This window comes from Crocuta crocuta, unplaced genomic scaffold, assembly GCF_008692635.1.
Source record: "Crocuta crocuta isolate KB4526 unplaced genomic scaffold, BGI_CrCroc_1.0 scaffold39, whole genome shotgun sequence".
Classification (NCBI taxonomy): domain Eukaryota; kingdom Metazoa; phylum Chordata; class Mammalia; order Carnivora; family Hyaenidae; genus Crocuta; species Crocuta crocuta.
The window spans coordinates 8,137,026-8,155,663 of NW_027533334.1; the positions used below are offsets into that span (position 1 = coordinate 8,137,026).

An 18,638-nucleotide genomic window follows, 5' to 3' on the forward strand; every position below is an offset into this window, starting at 1 on the left:
TTAAAATGACATGTGAAAATACTCATGATTTAATGTCATACTTATGATCTCAACTCTATAAAAATATATTCATATGCATAAAAAACTGGAGAGAAATGTCACAAGTCAGTATTAACAATGGTTATCTCTAGGTGATGAGAGTATAAACCATTTCATTTTATACAACTTCATTTCTATATGATCCAGTTTTCTACAAAGAGTATATATTACTTTTGTTGTCAGGAAAGGTACTAAAAATAAGTATGCACATTCATAATTGTAAAACTAGTTGCCATGGAAAATATCATTAAAAAATAGAAAAAAGAACAGCGTGGGAAGTGCCCAGTAATGGAGAAGAAAATAATCAGGGAAAATTGCTGGGGACGATGTTTGTAGCTTCTGATGTCTATCCCCAAAACATAAAATACAGCCAACAAACAAAGCCATTTTAGGATTTCAGTATAGGGAAGTGACCATGAGCTCACAGGTATCACTAGAATTTGGGGAAGCAAACCTATGACTATAGAGAGGACAGGCTATATCCTCTATGGGCCACACTATATTACTATGTCTCACTCTGTTCTAGTCATATGGACTTCCTTGCTGTCCCTCAACATTGCCAAGCATTACAGTTCCTGCCTCAGGGCCTTTGCACTGGTGCTGCATTTCCCCTGCTTCAAGTTTCCTCCTTCCCTCACCTCTCTCAAGTCTTTGATCAGATTCCACTTTTTTTGTGAGCCCTATATTCTCATCTTACTCTGCTCCAATAGAATGTAAGCTATTGTCCAAAAGAACAGAAATCTTTTTTTTTTTTTTTTTTTACTTAGCACTGCATGCTTAGTGTCTCCAACAGCATCTGGCACATAGTAGGTGCTCAACAAACATTTGTCGAATGAATAAATGGTTATCAGTAGTACTTTATTTTTATATGTTTATTCATTTTTGAGAGAGAGAGAGAGCTCACACATGTGCATATGAGCAGGGAAGGGGCAGAGAAGAGAGAGAGGAGGACAGAGGGTCTGAAGCGGGCTCTACACTGACAGCAGTGAGCCCAATGCAGGGCTCAAACTCATGAACTGTGAGATTACGACCTGAGCTGAAGTCGGACGCTCAGCTGACTGAGCCACCCAGGTGCTGATAACTGATAACATAAGTTATCAGTACTACTCCTTACTGAAGTGATTTGGAGGGTTTAGATGTAAACATGGCCCACAAAGAACCAACAAGGAGTCACTAAGGATATAAGACAGCTTTCACATATTTTTTCAGGCTTCTTTTTGCCAGGCTGCTTAAAAACCCTCCCTCCGTGAGGATCTCGGCCCAGCAATTAACATCTTCTGGGTACAGACACTCAGCCAGTTATAGATGCAACCAATTAATTATTCTTTCATCCAGCACACATTCCTCCATCTGGTCTATGAGGCACTGGGCTTTGATCAGCAAATTGTCTATGAATGTCTATGAAAGCACAGGTAGCCCCCACCATTTTCTAGGCATGGCTAGTCTACTAAGTGAAATAAAGTTATTCCGATATGACTTAGTCCTAATGACCAAGAAAATACAAGAAGCTTAATTTGCTCTTAGTTTCAAAGTGCAAGGAAGTGGTTATCAGCTCAGCTTAAGGAATCACTTTCTAAGAGTCAGAGCTACACAAAGTGGAATGCACTGCCTGGGGTGGGTGTATGAGTATCCTGTCAGTACGAGTACTTAAGTGCAGGCTGGATGATAGCATGATGGGAATGTTGTGAAATGGGTGGCCGGGCTAGAATGAGGTTGAATTTTAAGACCCCCTCCAACTGAGAATCTTTGATTTATGTACAGAAATTCATCTCACAAAAGTAAGTGGCATATTACAGTAGGTTAACCATGAGCTGGCTAGGAAATCTAAATTCTGTACAGTCTATATTTTATGCTGAGGATTCAGTATAAAATTATTTCCTTCCTCTATGCTTCACATTTACTACAAGTATAAATATTCATGTAGTACTTTCCTCTATGCAAAGCATTCCTACATGAAAAAGGATGGAAATGCCAACAAATTATCAATGGAGTCTAAAAAATGACTATAATGATCTCAAAGTGAGTAAATAGCAACGTGCTATTATATAAATTATAAATGTCCATGATTACCTTTGCTCATTATAACAGGCATTAGATGATTAAGCATTAGACTTGAAACCCCCAATCTCCTTGGTATCAAAGACATGCATCCCTGTCCAGTGGACTAAAGTCTTCTATCTTTCTCATGAAAAGACCCTGAACATCTGAGAATGATCTCGTGCCTGGCTCAGTAGTAACAGTTTCAAATTAGACCTCAAAAAGTCTTCCCATAATATGATCTAGCAATTTGGAAACAGAGATTTGAACAGATACTTCCACGTTCATGTTCACAGCATCGTTACTCACTAGGGCCAAAAGGTGGAAACTACCCACGTGCCCACTGACAGATGAATGGATAAACAAAATGTGATGTATCCATACAGTGGAATATTATTCAGCCTTAAAGAGGAAGGGAATTCAGACATAAATGGATGGATTTTGGAGACAGTATGTTAAGTGAAATAAAACCAGTGTCTAAAGGATAAACATTGCCTGATTCCCTACGTGAGGTACCAAGAGTAGTCGAATTCATACACAGAAAGTAGAATGGTGGCTGCCAAGGGTTGGGGAAAGGAGAAGGCAGAATGGGGAGGTGTTATTTAATAAGTGTAGAGCTTTGGTCTGGGGAGATGAAAGGTTCTGGAGATGGATGGCAGTGATGGCTGTGTAACAACATGAATGTACTGAATGTCACTGAACTGTACACTTTAAAATGGTTACAGTGGTAAATTTTATATTATGTATAGTTTCCCACAATGAAAAAAAGTCTTGCCAATACTTTGCAAAATAAAACCTGCATGTTTCTACTCTTCTGCCCTCAACAAAATATTCAGATAGACTTGGATGGGTTGCTTTAGGGTAAAGAATTGATATAAAAAGTGGTGCTTTTTGGGGGGCGCCTGGATGGCTGAGTCAGTTTAGCGTCCGACTTCGGCTCAGGTCATGATCTCATAGTCTGTGAGTTCGGCCCCGCGTCAGGCTCGGTGCTGACAGCTCAGAGCCTGGAACCTGCTTCAGACTCTCTGTCTCCCTCTCTCTCTGCTCCTCTTCCACTCACACTCTGTCTCTTTTTCTCTCTCAAAAAGAAATAAACATTGAAAAAGTTTTTTAAGTGGTGCCTTTTTGAATACTTACATATTTTAAATTATACTCTTTGCTCAGGAACATAGGACTTTATTATACACACTTTGGTTTAATCATAAATTAATCACGGTGGGTGTATTACATAGACAGTCTACCTTTTCAGACAATAATTACCCTTACTAATTGGGTTAGCCTTCAAATATACTTTTGGTTAAAAATAGAGACAAAATTTAAGGAACTGAGTATCTTTTGTTTTATTTCATTTTTGCAAGTTTATGAGACATGGAAAAAATTCTTTAAAAAAAAAAACCTCTCAACACCTCAGTAGCAGCCAGGCCGACTCGGCTGGAAGCTGATGTGATGCCTCATTAATTACTAACAGGATGACTGTCTTGATTCCGAGTTTCCACCTCCATCTTGTTTCTGTCTTTCTAACTGGGCCCTATTTTGCAGCTCCTGGTCTTGTCCCTCACAGATGTGGGGCGCTCCCAAGGGTCTCCACTCTTACTGCTGGATTTTGCTTTACTTCCCGCTCTCGCAGCTTTCCAAAAAGCCAGGGAGCCCCTTCCTCCTGGCAGTACCCTCCCCAGGTCTGGCTCTCACCCTGCCCCCAAAGCATGATAGGAAGGGGATCCTTTTTCTAGAGGACACATCTCCCCGATGCTGCCCACCCAGACCCCTCTGAGTGCCCAGCCCTGCCCACTTCTGAGTCTCAACTCTGACAAAGCCCGGAGACAGGCTGAATTGCCAGGCTCCGTGCCTCGCTGGCAAGGCCCCCCTGGACCAGACCCCCCTGCCTCCCAGCCAGACCGCCTCTCCCAGTGCGCCTGCGTTTTGGTGTCGACTGCCAGGGTCTCCTCGCCTGCACCGTCCTGGGGCTTTTAATTCTCGTGTCCCCAGGGATTCTGGGATAGGAGACATACTGAGGCACAGGACGGGGGTGATAGTGAGGCTCTGGGAATTGGGGGTGGGGGTGGGAATCAGGGGGTCCCAGGCAGGGAAGGAGTTCTGAGGAGGCAGGAGGGAGACTGGATAGGACATGTGCTTTCTTCCGGTCTCATCCCAGTGGAAGCCTGGGGCCAAGTCTTGAATTTTTTATGCGCTATTAAACTTAGCTCAGGCATGTGGTACATGCTCAATAAATACCAATTTAAAGTCGTAAGGCAGTCTCATTCCTTAAAAGAACTTGCTCAGCACCAGACAATTTGCTAAACGGGTTATATGGATTACCCCACTTAGTTTTCAAGACAACGCTATGAAGCAGGCAGTATGATCATCCCCTACTACAGTCGAGGGAACTGAAGCACAAATAAGTTGCCCAAGATCAGCCCGTGAAAACGCAGATGAGCTAGAATTTGATCTGAGCCCGAGGCTGGCCCTTGGCCAGCAGCCTCCTCTCTAAGGAACAGACTGACCCATCGGCCTGGCAACCACAGTCCCAGCCATTGCCACAGCCCAGGCTGCTGCTTTATGGTTCAGGATGTTCAGAAGGGAAGCGAGATGAGGACCAGAGGAGCCCACTCATGCATTCACTTCTTCTCTCAATAAACTGCATGCCGGTCGTGTGATGGGTGTGAGCCTGAGCTGTCTGGCTCATATCTTTGCACACCTCTCCTCCTTCTGGCCACTCTGGTCTCAGCCTTTTTTGCTTGGTGAATAAATGATGGCTCTGCCTTCAAGGTTCAGCCAAGACATGGCCTCCTCCAGAAAGGCCCTCCCCTTGACCATTGCTATTGGCACATGGTCAGGGCTCTAGAGATGCAGATTTTGACCGTGTTCCTTGCAATTCCATGCTCCACCCTTGCCTCCAGCTCCAATGTCGGTAAACTACTGATATTTAGGGATTGAAGAGCAAGCTTATGCTTCAGGAGTTTTCAGAGGGTGCTTTCTAAACAACTGTCCAATTATATCCTGCTTTCCATAATCAATGTTTTAGAAAGCTGGTGGATATATGAACTTTTAAGAATTGAAATCCTATTTTCTCGGGGTGCTTGGGGGGCTCAGTCGGTTGAGTGTCTGCCTTCGGCTCAGGTCATGATCTCACAGCTCGTGAGCTCGAGACCCTCATTGGGTTCTGTGCTGACAGCTCAGAGCCTGTAGCCTACTTCGGATTCTGTGTCTCCCCTTCTCTTTTTTTCTCTCCCCTAAGTTGCACTCTCTCTTTCTCTCTTTCTCAAAATATAAATAACATTAAAAAAAAAAAACCCTATTTTCTCCCTGACGTATGTTTCAGAGATGACTCACACTAACCTGGTATTCACCCGTGCTTTCTAAACATGCTGGGCCCTAATCCTTTAAAAACAACCTTCTCTCAAGTGAACCTCTCAACAGGATGATAATCCATATACAGTCCCTGAAGCGCTCGGACATAAATTTACATGTAAAAGAACGCTTTTGGAATCCTTCTGCAAAACATCTTTAAAGTTTTTATGGTCAGCCATTGGGAGCTCAAGCTAATTCTGATCTGCACGTGTATAGTTAAAAACAGAACTAAATATAGCCAACAAAAGAACGAGCAGTTCTCTGCAAACCACCCTCCACCCACCCCTCCCCCACACCAAAGCAACCACATTCAACTCCTTAAGGCTCAGCGATTTTCTTATACTCGTGTGGCGTCAGAGCTGAAGCCCACAGGCCACAGAGCCTCAGTGAAAGTATTTCTTAAGCTCTGTTAACAATGATGGGCACAGCCAGGCTGGGCCGGCGTGAAGTAAGATGGTCGGATCGGCAGCACGTCCAGCACATGCTGGAAGAACCTTCCCACCTGTGGTCTCCAGTGAAAGAGACCTCTGTCAAATGCCTTGAAGGGTGATACTGAGCCAGGGTGGGCTACAGTCCTAGGACAAGTGAAGAAAGGCCTGACAAAGGAAGAAAGGGGCGGAAGTCATCAGACTCCACAGCGCCTAATCCTGTGCGGCGATATGCTTGGAGAGCTCCCCTGGCCACAGTGCCCACAGCAATAGCAGCAGAAAAATGTCTTGTTGTTGAATCACTGTACTGTACACCTGAAACTAATATAACACTATGTTAACTACGCTGGAGGTAAAAGTAAGTAAATAAACAAATAAAACATGAGATCCCAAAACTGCCAAAACACACACACACACACACACACACACACACACACACACACAATTTTTTTGTATGTAACTTACTTGTGCATGTTTTTTTATCTGGGTTAAGAGCAAATCCTTTAGGGCACCGGCAAAAGTAGGAGCCGTCAGCATTTACACACTCATGTTCACATCCGTGGTTTTCGGAGGTACAGTAGTCCACAGCTGTAAGTATTAAAACACAGAGTTTAAAAAGACACACAGGGGCGCCTGGGTGGCTTAGTCGGTTAAGCGTCCGACTTTCGCTTAGGTCATGATCTCGCGGTTTCGTGGGTTCGGGCCCCACGTCGGGCTCTGTGCTGACTGCAAGCTCAGAGCCTGGAGCCTGTTTCAGTCTGTCACTCCATCTCTCTCTGACCCTCCCCTGCTCACGCTGTCTCTCTCTCTCTCCTAGAAATAAATAAAACATTAAAAAAAAAATTAAAAAGACACACAGACGGGAAAGGGAGTAACAGGATGGAATGGAAATAACAGCTTACTTATAACAAATATGAATGAGGATTAAGATTGTTGTCCCAAAAGAGTACGGATGAATAAATATGAATCCAAGGCTTCTTCCCCCCAACCCTCACCACCTAAAAAATAATCAGGGGTCTAGATCGACAGTTTATTTCAGAAGATGAACTAAAGAACACATGGCCAATTGTATTTAAAAGTTAAAGAAATGCAAATCAAAACAATCACAAAGCCCACACACTCATAACAATCAAAATGCAAAAATAAAGAAGGGATAAAGCCCAATGGTGGCGAGGCAGCATGGAAACTGAGTCAGAGCTGGTGGCATTATAAAGTGACAAAAATCCTCTTGGAAGAACATTCGACAGTGTTCACTGTGGAAACGTGACCCAAAGAAATAACTGATAAAAGGGAGAGATTAAGTATATGAGATAAGCTATTTATAGCAGCATTATTTATAGTGACAAAAAAATCTAGAAGATAAGATGGACATTTAATAATGGTAAATGGCTTAGTAATTTATAAGAAAATGGCGGCACCTGGGTGGCTCAGTCGATAAAGCATCCGACTTGGGCTCAGGTCATGATCTTGCAGTGTGTGAGTTTGAGCCCCACATCGGGCTCTGTGCTGACCGCTCAGAGCCTGGAGCCTGCTTCAGATTCTGTGTCTCCCTCTCTCTCTGCCCCTCCCCTGCTCATGCTCTGTCTCTCCATCTCTCTCAAAAGTAAATAAACATTAAAAAATTTTAAAGAAAAAAGAAAATGCCTTGTCCTATTTGTCATTAAATCTATAAATGCTCACTGAACACCCACTGCAGGCCTGGCCCTGTTTTGAGTGCTAAGGATAGAGCAAATAACAAAACCAAGAAAAATTCCAGTCCTCTAGGAACTTACATTTGGATGATGGTGGCGGTGGACAAAATATAAAATAAGTAAGTAAGATAGTCTTGCAGAGGGTGGAGAGAGAGTCCTGGGAAAAAATAAAATGGGGACAAGCAATAGCGATCATGGGGAGGCTGGAAAGACAGTGGAAGGTAATAGAAGTGGTCAGGAAAGGCCTCATAAGAAGGCGGCAGACAGTGGGGCAGAGCCTTGAATGAGGGTCGAGCCATGCGGATCACGGGGAGGGAGAATCTGGGCAAAAGGAACAGCAAGTGCAAAGGCAGCCGGGTGGGAATGGGCCGGGTGGGAATGGGCCGGGTGTGCTGCAGGACCAGCCGGGAGGCCAGCGTGGCTGGAGCAGAGACAGGTGGGAGAGGGTCAGGAGGGACCGAGGCCACTGCAAGGACTTGGGCTTTTACTCTGACTGAGTAGGGAGTCATTGGAAGGTTCTGATCAAAGGAATCGAGAAGAGATGATAGAGGGCAAGTGTGACCGTAGAAACCCAGTTAGAAGGCTAGCACAAGAACCCCGGTGAGGAATGGTGGAGGGTTAAGCCAGGATGGTGGGGGACGGAGGTGGGCGGGGGAGACAGGGGAGCCGTGTTCTGGTTACACATGTCCCCCCATAAGATATGTGGAAGTCCTAACCCCGGTACCTGTGAATGTGATCTTATTTGGAAACAGGGCCTTTGCTGATGGGGCCGAGTTGCGATGGGGTCAGAGGGGTGGGCCCTGACCCAACGCGACCGGCGTCCTTACAGGAAGAGGAGGGTACCACGGGAAGACACGGACATACAGGGAGGACGCCACGTGAGCACGGAGGCTGGAAGGATGTGGCTACGGGCTGAGGAACACAAGGGTCCACAGCCACCTCCAGAAACAAGGAAGGACTCACCCCTGCAAGTTCCAGTGGGAACACGGCCCTGCCAACACCTCAGTTTTGGACTTCTAGCCCCAGAACAAGGAGACACTACATTTTTTTAAAATTCATTTTTTAAATTTCCATCCAAGTGAGTTAGCATATAGTGCAGCAATGATTTCAGGAGTAGATTCCTTACTGCCCCTTACCCAGTTAGCCCATCCCCCCTCCCACACCCCTCCAGCAACCCTCTGCTTGTTCTTCATATTTAAGAGTCTCTTATGTTTTGTCCCCCTCCTTGTTTTTATATTATTTTTGCTTCCCTTCCCTCATATTCATCTGCTCTGTGTCTTAAAGTCCTCATACGAGTGAAGTTATATGATATTTGTCTTTCTCTAATTTTGCTTAGTATGATACCCTCTAGTTTCATCCACGTAGTTGCAAATGGCAAGATTCCATTCTTCCTGATTGCCGAACAATACTCCATTGTGTATATGTATATACATGTATATATACGTATATATATATGTATATATATATACGTATATATATATATGTATATATATATACACACACACACCACTTCTTTATCCATTCATCAGTCAATGGACATTTGGGCTCTTTCCATACTTTGGCTATGGTTGATAGCACTGCTATAAACTTTGGGGTGCATGTAGGAGGCACTAGTCTTCGTGACAGAAGCCCCAGGAAGCTAATACACCAGGTAGGAGTCGAGGTGGGGCTGGTGGGGGTGCTGCTGGAATAGAAGGGAGCCGGGGGAAGAGAGAAGGACTAAGACGAACTTGGGGCATCTGACATGAGGGTGGAGCTGCTGTCAACTGACGGGGGGAGGCGCAGGCACGATAGGGCTTGTGGGGGATCAGGAGTTCCATTTCGGGCATTGGGCAGTTATTAACATTTTAACCCTAATATAATTGTAAATAGGAAGACGGATAAAATTTGGTGAAAAAAGTAGATCTCAAAATTGAATATTCACAGGAGTGACACCCAGGTAAAATAGAGCTCCAAAGGTATGCCTGAAGCCTGGGAATTAGAAATAAAAAGTCTTGCTGTGTCCAGGTGGTGGGATTAGGGGTGATTTGTTTTTCTTTCAAAAGATATTTCCTAGGTCGGTTGAGCGTCCAACTTTGGCTCAGGTCATGATCTCACAGTTCGTGGGTTTGAGCCCCGCATCAGGCTCTGTGCTGACAACTAGTTCAGAGCCTGGAGCCTGCTTCTAATTCTGTATCTCCCTCTCTCTCTGACCCTCCCCTGTTCATACTGTCTCTCTCTCTCTCTCTCTCTCTCAGAAATAAATAAAACATTAAAAGAAAAAAAGACATTTCCCTCTATCATGTTTTAGAATATTCCAGTATCAGAAACTTGGACATAATAAAAAGGAAATGGAATCTGCAATTCATACACCTGTGCGACTTGAAACACAAAACCTTGCACTAGAAGGGTAATAACATACTTAACACAATGACCAAAAGATGCACAGGGAGGAGCACCTGGGAGGCTCAGTCGGTTGAGTGTCCAGTTTGGGCTCAGGTCATGATCTCATGGTTCATGAGTTCAGGCCCCACATTGGGCTCTTGTGGTGACAGCTCAGAGCCTGAAGCCTGCTTCAAATTCTGTGTCTCCTTCTCTCTGCCCCTCCCCAGCTCATGCTCTGTCTCTCAAAAATAAATAAATGTTAAAAAAAATTTTTTTTAAAGATGCAAAGGGAAAAGCTACAGAGTTTTAAAGGGTAATAACCTGTGCTGTGTTTATTCCTTTGCTTCCAGGCTTCATTAAGTTTCAGTAAAGTATCATTTTTGTGGTTTCACCTTCCCAAAGAGTTCTAACAGCACCTAATATTGGAGGGCTTAATACACAAGTCGCTGTGGGAACAGGACATGCGCATAGTTGCAGAATCTGCATGTCATGGGACGTCAGCCGGTGGCTGGAGTTGAGTCATAACGTAAATATTGCCGTAGCACCAAATCCTTCTAAAAGTTAATAGCTCATCATTCAAGAACCATTGTCACATTAAGCAAAGAACTGCAGAAATTGAGGGCACGGAGATTAAGGGTACCAAGCCCTGGCATGCGCCCCAGTTGGCACCTCACAGAAGCGGGCCACACTGACCAGTGTTAGCAGTAGGCACTTCCCACCTCCAGCCTCCACCTGCTGGCCCTCATCTTAAGAATCTCCCAACCTCTGATATGGGTACCTGCCGTCAGTCAGTCCGTCCTATCTCAGGCCACCTACATTTTAGTGTTCCCTCCAAAGAGAAGAGATGTTGATCTGACTTCCAAGTTCCAGGAGATTGACAACACCACAACAAGGAGTGCGCTAGTTTCTGTACCTAAAGGCAGGAGCTCCTCTCTCTTGAAACTTCCTCTTATGTACCACGGGGCAGGGGTAATTTCTGAGTCCAGCCATCTATGTCCCTCAGAAGAACACCTGAGTATGTTGGCCCCATAGTAGACTGAGGACAGGTGGGAGGCTTTGCTTAGGCCTAAAATCTGAGCCTTATATTCCAAACTTGACTTCTTCCAGAATGTTCTAGAACATCTAGGGTTGGGTCAGGGGTGAATGAAGTTGCACAGACGAAGCCCTTTTAACTGACCTCCACTTTACCAATCCCTGATCAACCAATGCTTTTCATTCCTTCTGAAAATTGGGGACCTGATCCCCTGAGTATACGAGATGCTCAAAGCTATCGGTACACCTGTACTCAGGAAGAGCTGTGTGCTTCCCTCATTGGATGGGAATGGGATGCATGTTATACAGAAGCCCTGGTGCGACACCTGTGCTCCAGAACACCTGGGCTCATTCTCTATGGACCGACCATATGCTCACAAAGCACTGGTTCTCAAAATATGGTGGTGAGCCAGCTGAGAATCATCCCCTGAGAACTTGTTTGTAATGCAGATTCTCAGGCCCCACTATAGACCTGCTGAATCAGAACCTGGGTGTGGAGCCCCAGAACACGTCTTTCACCAGGCCCTCCAGATGATTCTGACCCATGTCAGAATTTGGGAACCACTGTTAAAAAGAGTCAAAATTGTTCTTGTTCCCAAATCTATACATGCTATTTGTACATGTTATTGTAATTAATTGTAAATACTATAAAAACCAATTAAACAGAAGCATTAAAACAAATTGAGTTTTAAAAAATGAAAAGTAAGCTGAAAACTTTGGAAAGACTTAATTAAAGCAACTTACTAACCAAAATTGCTGTAGAACCAGGCATGGATGAACATGTAAAAGATTGGGAAACTTTTCATAAAAATTTATAAGAACTGGGGCACCTGGGTGGCTCAGTTAGTTAAGTGTCCGACTTCAGCTCAGGTCATGATCTTGCAGTCTGTGAGTTTGAGCCCCACATGGGGCTCTGTGCTGACAGCTCAGAACCTGGCGCCTGCTTTGGATTCTGTGTCTCCCTCCCTCTCTGCTGCTCCCCCACCTGTGCACACATTATCTTTCTCTCTTACAAATCTTAAAAAAATTATAAGTATTCTGCCCTTAGATTGCTTCGTAGGAGTCTTCAAATTCTTGCTCCAATTTAAAGAAAGCAAAATTGAAAATCATGGACCAACATTATGGGGCTGATTTACGCAAGAAAAAAAAATTTTCAAATCATACATTTAAAAAATGAACTTAAAGTTAGTAATTTTTAAAAGTGTGACTGGGGCACCTGGGTGGCTTAGTCGGTTAAGCGTCCAACTTTCACTTAGGTCATGATCTCGCGGTTCGTGGGTTCGAGCCCCGCGTCAGGCTCTGTGCTGACAGCCAGCTCAGAGCCTGGAGCCTGTTTCAGAGTCTGTGACTCCCTCTCTCTCTGACCCTCCCCTGCTCACGCTCTCTCTCTCTCTCTCTCCTAGAAATTAAAAAAAAAATAAAAATAAAAAAAATAAAAGTGTGACTAAAGGTGATTTTTATTAAAAGTACATTGATGTGTGTTAAATAAAAACAAAAAGTTTAAGATAAGTTTGGATACGTAGTTTTTTGATTCCACTCTTTGAAGGACACTTTCTCTCTCTCAGCTAACCACAGGCCCAATATAACAGGGTAAAATGGCTTCTCCTGGACTTTGATTCTCTTGCTGGTTTTGTTTTTTATGTGCTCAGTAATCTGGGCAACAGAAGGGGTGAAGAGAGATTGGCAAGGCGGGATTCAAGTATGCCGGGGGCTCAAGTCCCTGGCTTGTAAAACCCCAAGGTGTCAAATCCCACCTTGATTTGAGGGCCACTCACTAGCTAGCTGCCGGCTGAGGGCACAGCAGAGGGGGCCATCACTACAACGTTACATGTCGGGGAGCCTGCTTCCAAGCATGTGAACCTAAGAGCTTTTTAAGACCAAAGAAGTTCCAGGCTATTCAACTCTGACATCCTTTGCCACATATTTTGGGTTCTTTGCATAACTTCCTTGGTTGCAAAATTGTACTTATAAAAAGGGATGCCAAGTTTAGGGAGCAGATGTATGGATGTGCTCTATGTGTGTAACTCAGAGATGCTGCTGTTGTTCCAAGTCCTCATTGCCTTCAAAAACATCCTTTCTCAGTTATTTGCCTGACATATCCATGCTCTCATTTACAAGCAGAAAGGGTCCTTCCCTGGCTGTAGGGAATTCGGCCCTTCAGGCCACAAAATATTAAAATTTCAGGGTTAGAAGTCAGTCATGCCACATTCAGTCTCTGCATAATATGTGAAAAATCACTCAGCTGTGTCCAAGGATAAACAACACTTTGGTGAAAGGTAATAAAGCCTAAGATCAATGGTCTCAGATTTACAATCTGGTCACATTCCAAAGTTTCCGCAGCGGGGATCAGTCTGAAAGGGGATGGCATTAGTAGAAATAGGATATTTCAAAGAGGACCATTTGGGCTTCAAAGTCTGTTGATGACAGAGTAGGAAAAACCAAGTTCATCATTAGAGAAACGGTAGAGGCAGTTGACTTGCTGAGTATACAGAAGATAACACACACAGAGTGAGATTCACAAAACCTCTCCCCGCCAGGGCACAGCTGGACTTCTCTGTGCAGGATCTTGAAAATCAGAGAAAGTTTCCTATCGATTTCGATAACAACAGGGAAATATTCTGAGCTGAATTGTCTTCTCCACCCTAAATTCATATCTTTAAGTCCTATTCCTTGTCAGAATGTGATTCTATTTGGAGACAGGACCTTTAAAGAAGAGACTCTAGGATGAGGCCATCCGTGTGGGCCCTAATCCACTCTGACTGGCATCCTTATAAGAGGAGATCTGACGCACAGAGGACCCAGGTGTGCGTGTGCACGGAGAAAAGGCCATGTGCAGAGACAGCAAGGGGGTGGCCTTCTCCAAGTCAAGGAGAAAGACCTCAGAAGAAACCAAGCCTGCTGGTGCAGGAATCTTAGCCTCCAGAACTATGAGAAAAGAAATCTCTAATGTCAAAGCCACTCAGTCTGTGGCTTTGTCGTAGGAGCCTTAGGAAACCAGTACAGGGACACATCCAATGTTTAATGTCTTGGAAATGGAGGAGGTCAAGCTCCAAACATGGGCAATTAGTTGATGAACTAAAACACTGACCTTTCAATATAAAAATGGATCCTCCCACCCTTGTCCCCCCCACTTAATTATCAACCATCCCCTCCTTACAGACGGTAATTGATAGAGGGTAATCTAGGGGGAAAAAATCTCTGAAGGCAGCAGTAATGCCATGCCAAATCCCCATGCTATGTGCCACCATAGTTCTGAGCGTGGACCTCAATACGATTTCTTTGTCTTCCAAGATTTTATTTTAATTCAAGTTAGTTAACATATAGTATAGTATTGGCTTCAGGAGTAGAATTTAGTGATTCATCACTTACATATAACACCCAGTGCTCATCCCAACAAGTGGCCTCCTTAATGCCCATCCCCCATTTAGCCCATCCCCCCACCCAACACCCTTCCATCAACCCTCAGTTTGTTCTCTATAGTTAAGAGTCTCTCGGGGCACCTGGGTGGCTCAGTTGGTTAAGTGTCAGACTTAGGCTCCAGTCATGATCTTGTCATGCATGGTTCATGAGTTTGAGCCCCGCATTGGGCTCTGTGCTAACAGCTCAGAGCCTGCACCCTGCCTCAGATTCTGTGTCTCCCTCTCTCTCTGCTCCTCCCCTGTTCTGTCTCTCTCTCTCTCTCTCCAAGATAAAGAAACATTAAAACATAAAAATGAAAAAGCACAAATTCTTTAAAAAAAAAGTCTCTTATGGTTTGCTTCACTCTGTTTTTATCTCATTTTACTTTTCCTTCCCTTCCCCTATGCTCATCTGTTTTGTTTCTTAAATTCCACATATGAGTGAAATAATATGGTATTTGTCTTTCTCTGACTGACTTATTTCGCTTAGCATGATACACTCTAGTTCTGTTCATGTCATTGCAAATGGCATACATCTGACATACTATTACATGTAAGCATTCATAAGACAAAAATTTATGAAAGATATAGAAATTCAGACTCAGCTAATGTTTATCTGTTGCCCATGTATCAGACAATATAATGATAGTAATAATATTAACAAACACAGCACTGTTCCAACGCCTTACACATATTAACTCAGTTCGCCCTCACAACAATCCTCTGAGGTCGGTTTTATTGTTATCCTCAATTTACAGATAAAGTCAAACAGAGACAGGTCTTAAGAGACTTATAAAATGTGATAACAGCAGTACCTCCTTCATGGGGTTACTGCAATTCTACATGAAGTATTCAATGACTTAGCAACATTCAGTAAATGTAGATTACATTTTTATTGCCCTGCATCTTTATTCAGATACCATTGAATTTGGGGGTTATAGGATACCTTAATGCCATTCATTCATTCCACAACCATTTACTGAGTAATTACTATACAATCAGGCATTGTGCTAAACCCTGGATGGTGACAACAAGCAAATACTATACATGAGACATCTTAGAAGAAAGGCAGAAAGGAGAAGCCAAGCTTTTAGCAGTGATGACTTCCAGGAAGTAAAACTGGGGAGGAATGACTTTCAGGTTTTGACTTTATACACATCTATACTGTGACAATTTCTTTAATATGCAAAAATTGATTTTGTAATTTAAAAATCAATCAAGGGGACAAGATTTTTTTTTTTTAATACATGAGTGCTTGAGATTGTGATCAATCACTCAGCTTCAGTCGATGCACTGAGACATACCGCAAGTCTACTCTGAAAGATGAAAAGTACAACCATTAGCTTCTCTCCCCAAGGGTTTACAATCTGTTTAGGCAGAGAAGATGCAAACAGGACCAAAGTTATCCCCAAAGACAAGGCAGCTGGTAAACACCAGATGTAAACAAGGACAGCAGGAAATTCACCCTTGAAGATAGAGATAAACGGTGTTGGGTGGAAATTAACACAGCTTTAGTGGCAGCTGATGGATTACAAACAAAGGGAGCTCAATGAATACAAAAAGGGACCTTAGTTGGGAATCTGCTCTTGATCACCTGAATGTGGAAATAAATTCAGTCCTGTCCAGAGTGAAATGAGCAGTTAGGGAAATGGGACTCTGACACTGGAATTCAATGTTCTACTAACTCAAAAGTGTGGAAATGCTGTCTAAAAAGTCCTGAGTCTGGCTAGGAATTGAATTTTCATGCAGGTCACAGTCATACTTCTGGGATGAGTCAAAGTACTAGAACCTTGGCTTTTAAGGTGCCGAAACCGAAAACGATTGCATCCATTCACCCGTAGCTGCATGTGGTGAATTTCTACCATGTCTTTAAATAAATAGTTTAGACTTACTCCCCCACTTTCTTACTGTATACCCCTTCCCCTGAAATCTGACCTTTATCCCACCCTTCTTGATCATCATCCGTGGGCCCCTGGTCATCCTTGTGTCCTAATGTCCAGCAGAGTGCCTGGCAGACAGTTAGGAAATATTTGCTAAGATGAATCAGTGACTCAACTCAATGGCTTTTTCTCTAAGTTCTGTTCCCTTTGGCCTCACTGGAGCATGACATTAATATTGCCCTGGCCTAGAAATTCTCTTTCCCATCTTATCCCATNATATTTTTCCTGCCTTACTTATCCCCCCTGCTCCCTACATGTGACTCAGGCCAGCAAAGTTCAGACCCTCACTCTCTCCTCACTCTATACTTCATGATGGCCAGGAAATGCTGCTGCTGCTGCTATAGCCTATAATAATAATAATAGTCTCATGTGTATGAGAAACTTTACACGTTGCCTTATTTAATCCCACCAAACACTATGATGCAGGTATTACTACTCTACAATATGGGTGAGAAAACTGAGGCTCAGAAATGAAATGACCCATGCCCAGCCAGCAGCAGGACTGGGATTTGAGCCCAGGTCTTACTGTATTGAAGGAGAAAACAAACACGCCCGCAAATGAACATTTAAAGTGAAAATTAGTAGAAATTAAAATTCAGAAAGAAATGGACTGTGCTGCTTCTGGGCTGCATCGTTAGCTCTAACCATCCCTCCTCACACGGTGCTCCTTTCTCCTCCCTCTTGACGCATCCTTGTCGGGATCCCACGTCAACTTCACACTCACCTGGTCTAAAACTACTGTATCTTTCAGAAGTGGCTTTTCCTCCTCCCCTTTATTTACAGCATCTCTTCCTCCCGACTCCTTCCCTCTCCATTTCTTCAGTCACCACTCAAACTCTGGCCCTTGTCACCTCTCCCCTGAAGACTGCCAGAGTCTCCTAACTGGTCTTTTCATCCCTTACCATCTTCCTTCTGGACTCTATCCTGCAGTTCACCAAGAGGAGACTACGTTTCCTAAAATGAGGTTCTGCATTTGTCACTCCCAGTTAGAAACTCGTCCGTGTCTCTTTTCCAGAGATGAAGTCCAGACTCTTCAGCCTGATTTTCAAAGCCCTGAACACTGTGGTTCCACCTGGTATCTTCATCTTCTACTTCACACCTGTAGGAATTCTCTGCTTCAGGAGAGCAGGTTTCTTCCACTGTTTAAGTCAGACTGGTCTTAACAAGGGTGACCCTATAACTTATCACCCAAAATAGAACCCCTTTGAAAGTGAAAGGGAGGGCTACTGAGAACTGAGCCAACAGGCATAAACTGGGATCATCCTGGATTAACTGGGATTTATAGTCTCCATATTCTGAACGTTCCCATCAACACATGGGCCACCCAAACCAGCTGCTGATGGAATGCCTCCAGAGTCCCTACCAGCCTTTGCTTCTCTAAATTTCCTGTCTAAGTCTGACACCCGACGTCTCCATCTTTGACAAGCCCCTTCAGACTGATGTCCTCAGGCCAGGTTGTCTGTTTAGCTTTCAAGCCAGCATTCCTGTGACAGTCTCTCCCTCCTCTACCAGCAACTAGGAGCAAGGTCTGCCCCTCCCAATGACCACTGCTGTCCCCACACCATTACTACCCTCAATATCTCCCCTTGCCTTGGACACTTGTCCAATGGCTACCCTTCCTGCAATGCCCAGATTCCCCCCCACACACACCCCCAGCCATCATAACAACCCCCTTCTCTGACCTTCTGTTGCCTCTATTACCTCCACCATTTGCTATGCACTCAGCATAACCCCATCAAAGCACTTGACCTTCTGAAAATTGTTCCGGTCTCCCTAACCAAGGAAACAGGCAACAAAGGTCCACCATCACTTAATCATCTCACTCCCAGCCTCCAACAGGTCAGGTGCTTGGTTGAGGAGGAAGATGACAGGAATATCTGGTGAATGACGCCTGGGTCACACACACAGTCTCTCCCCATTTCCCCTTTCTTCTGCCTTGATGCCCCCTCTGAGGAAAGGTAGACATTCTTACGTGCTGATAGCAGCAGCAAGAGAAATGCCCACTTCTGATCAACACAGCCCACAACAGCTTCCTGCCAACTGTAGTATTTACTCTCATGCTTGTTGCTCTTCAGCAAATGTCAAACCCCAAAAGTCACAGCAAAAGCCCTAGAGACACAAAGGTTCTCTAACACACAGGGATGATTAGGCAATTATTTGGCAACACTCAGAAAACTGGGTTCCTCACCACCCTCCAGTTTCCCAAGGGCCAGAGCAGACCTCCTGCCCCAGCCATGGCCACTACTGCCCCCTCCCCCATTCCATCCCCTGTCACCCACACCAATTCTGGGCCTTCCCTGCTCCTTCCCTCACCCAACTAAGCAGACACCCTCACCCTTCTTCCTGAAGCTTATTCCCAAT

General features: G+C 44.2%; 1 protein-coding gene across 2 annotated transcripts in view; it reads right to left on the reverse strand.

Annotated features, from left to right (window-relative positions):
• The window catches only part of MATN2 (matrilin 2), a 117,603-nt gene that overhangs the window by 40,537 nt on the left and 58,428 nt on the right, over positions 1-18,638 (reverse strand). For both annotated transcript variants that reach the window (XM_077748217.1, XM_077748216.1), the window contains exon 5: positions 6,318-6,440. In XM_077748217.1, coding sequence (XP_077604343.1) covers positions 6,318-6,440 — 123 coding nt within the window. The remainder of the gene's footprint in view (positions 1-6,317; positions 6,441-18,638) is intronic.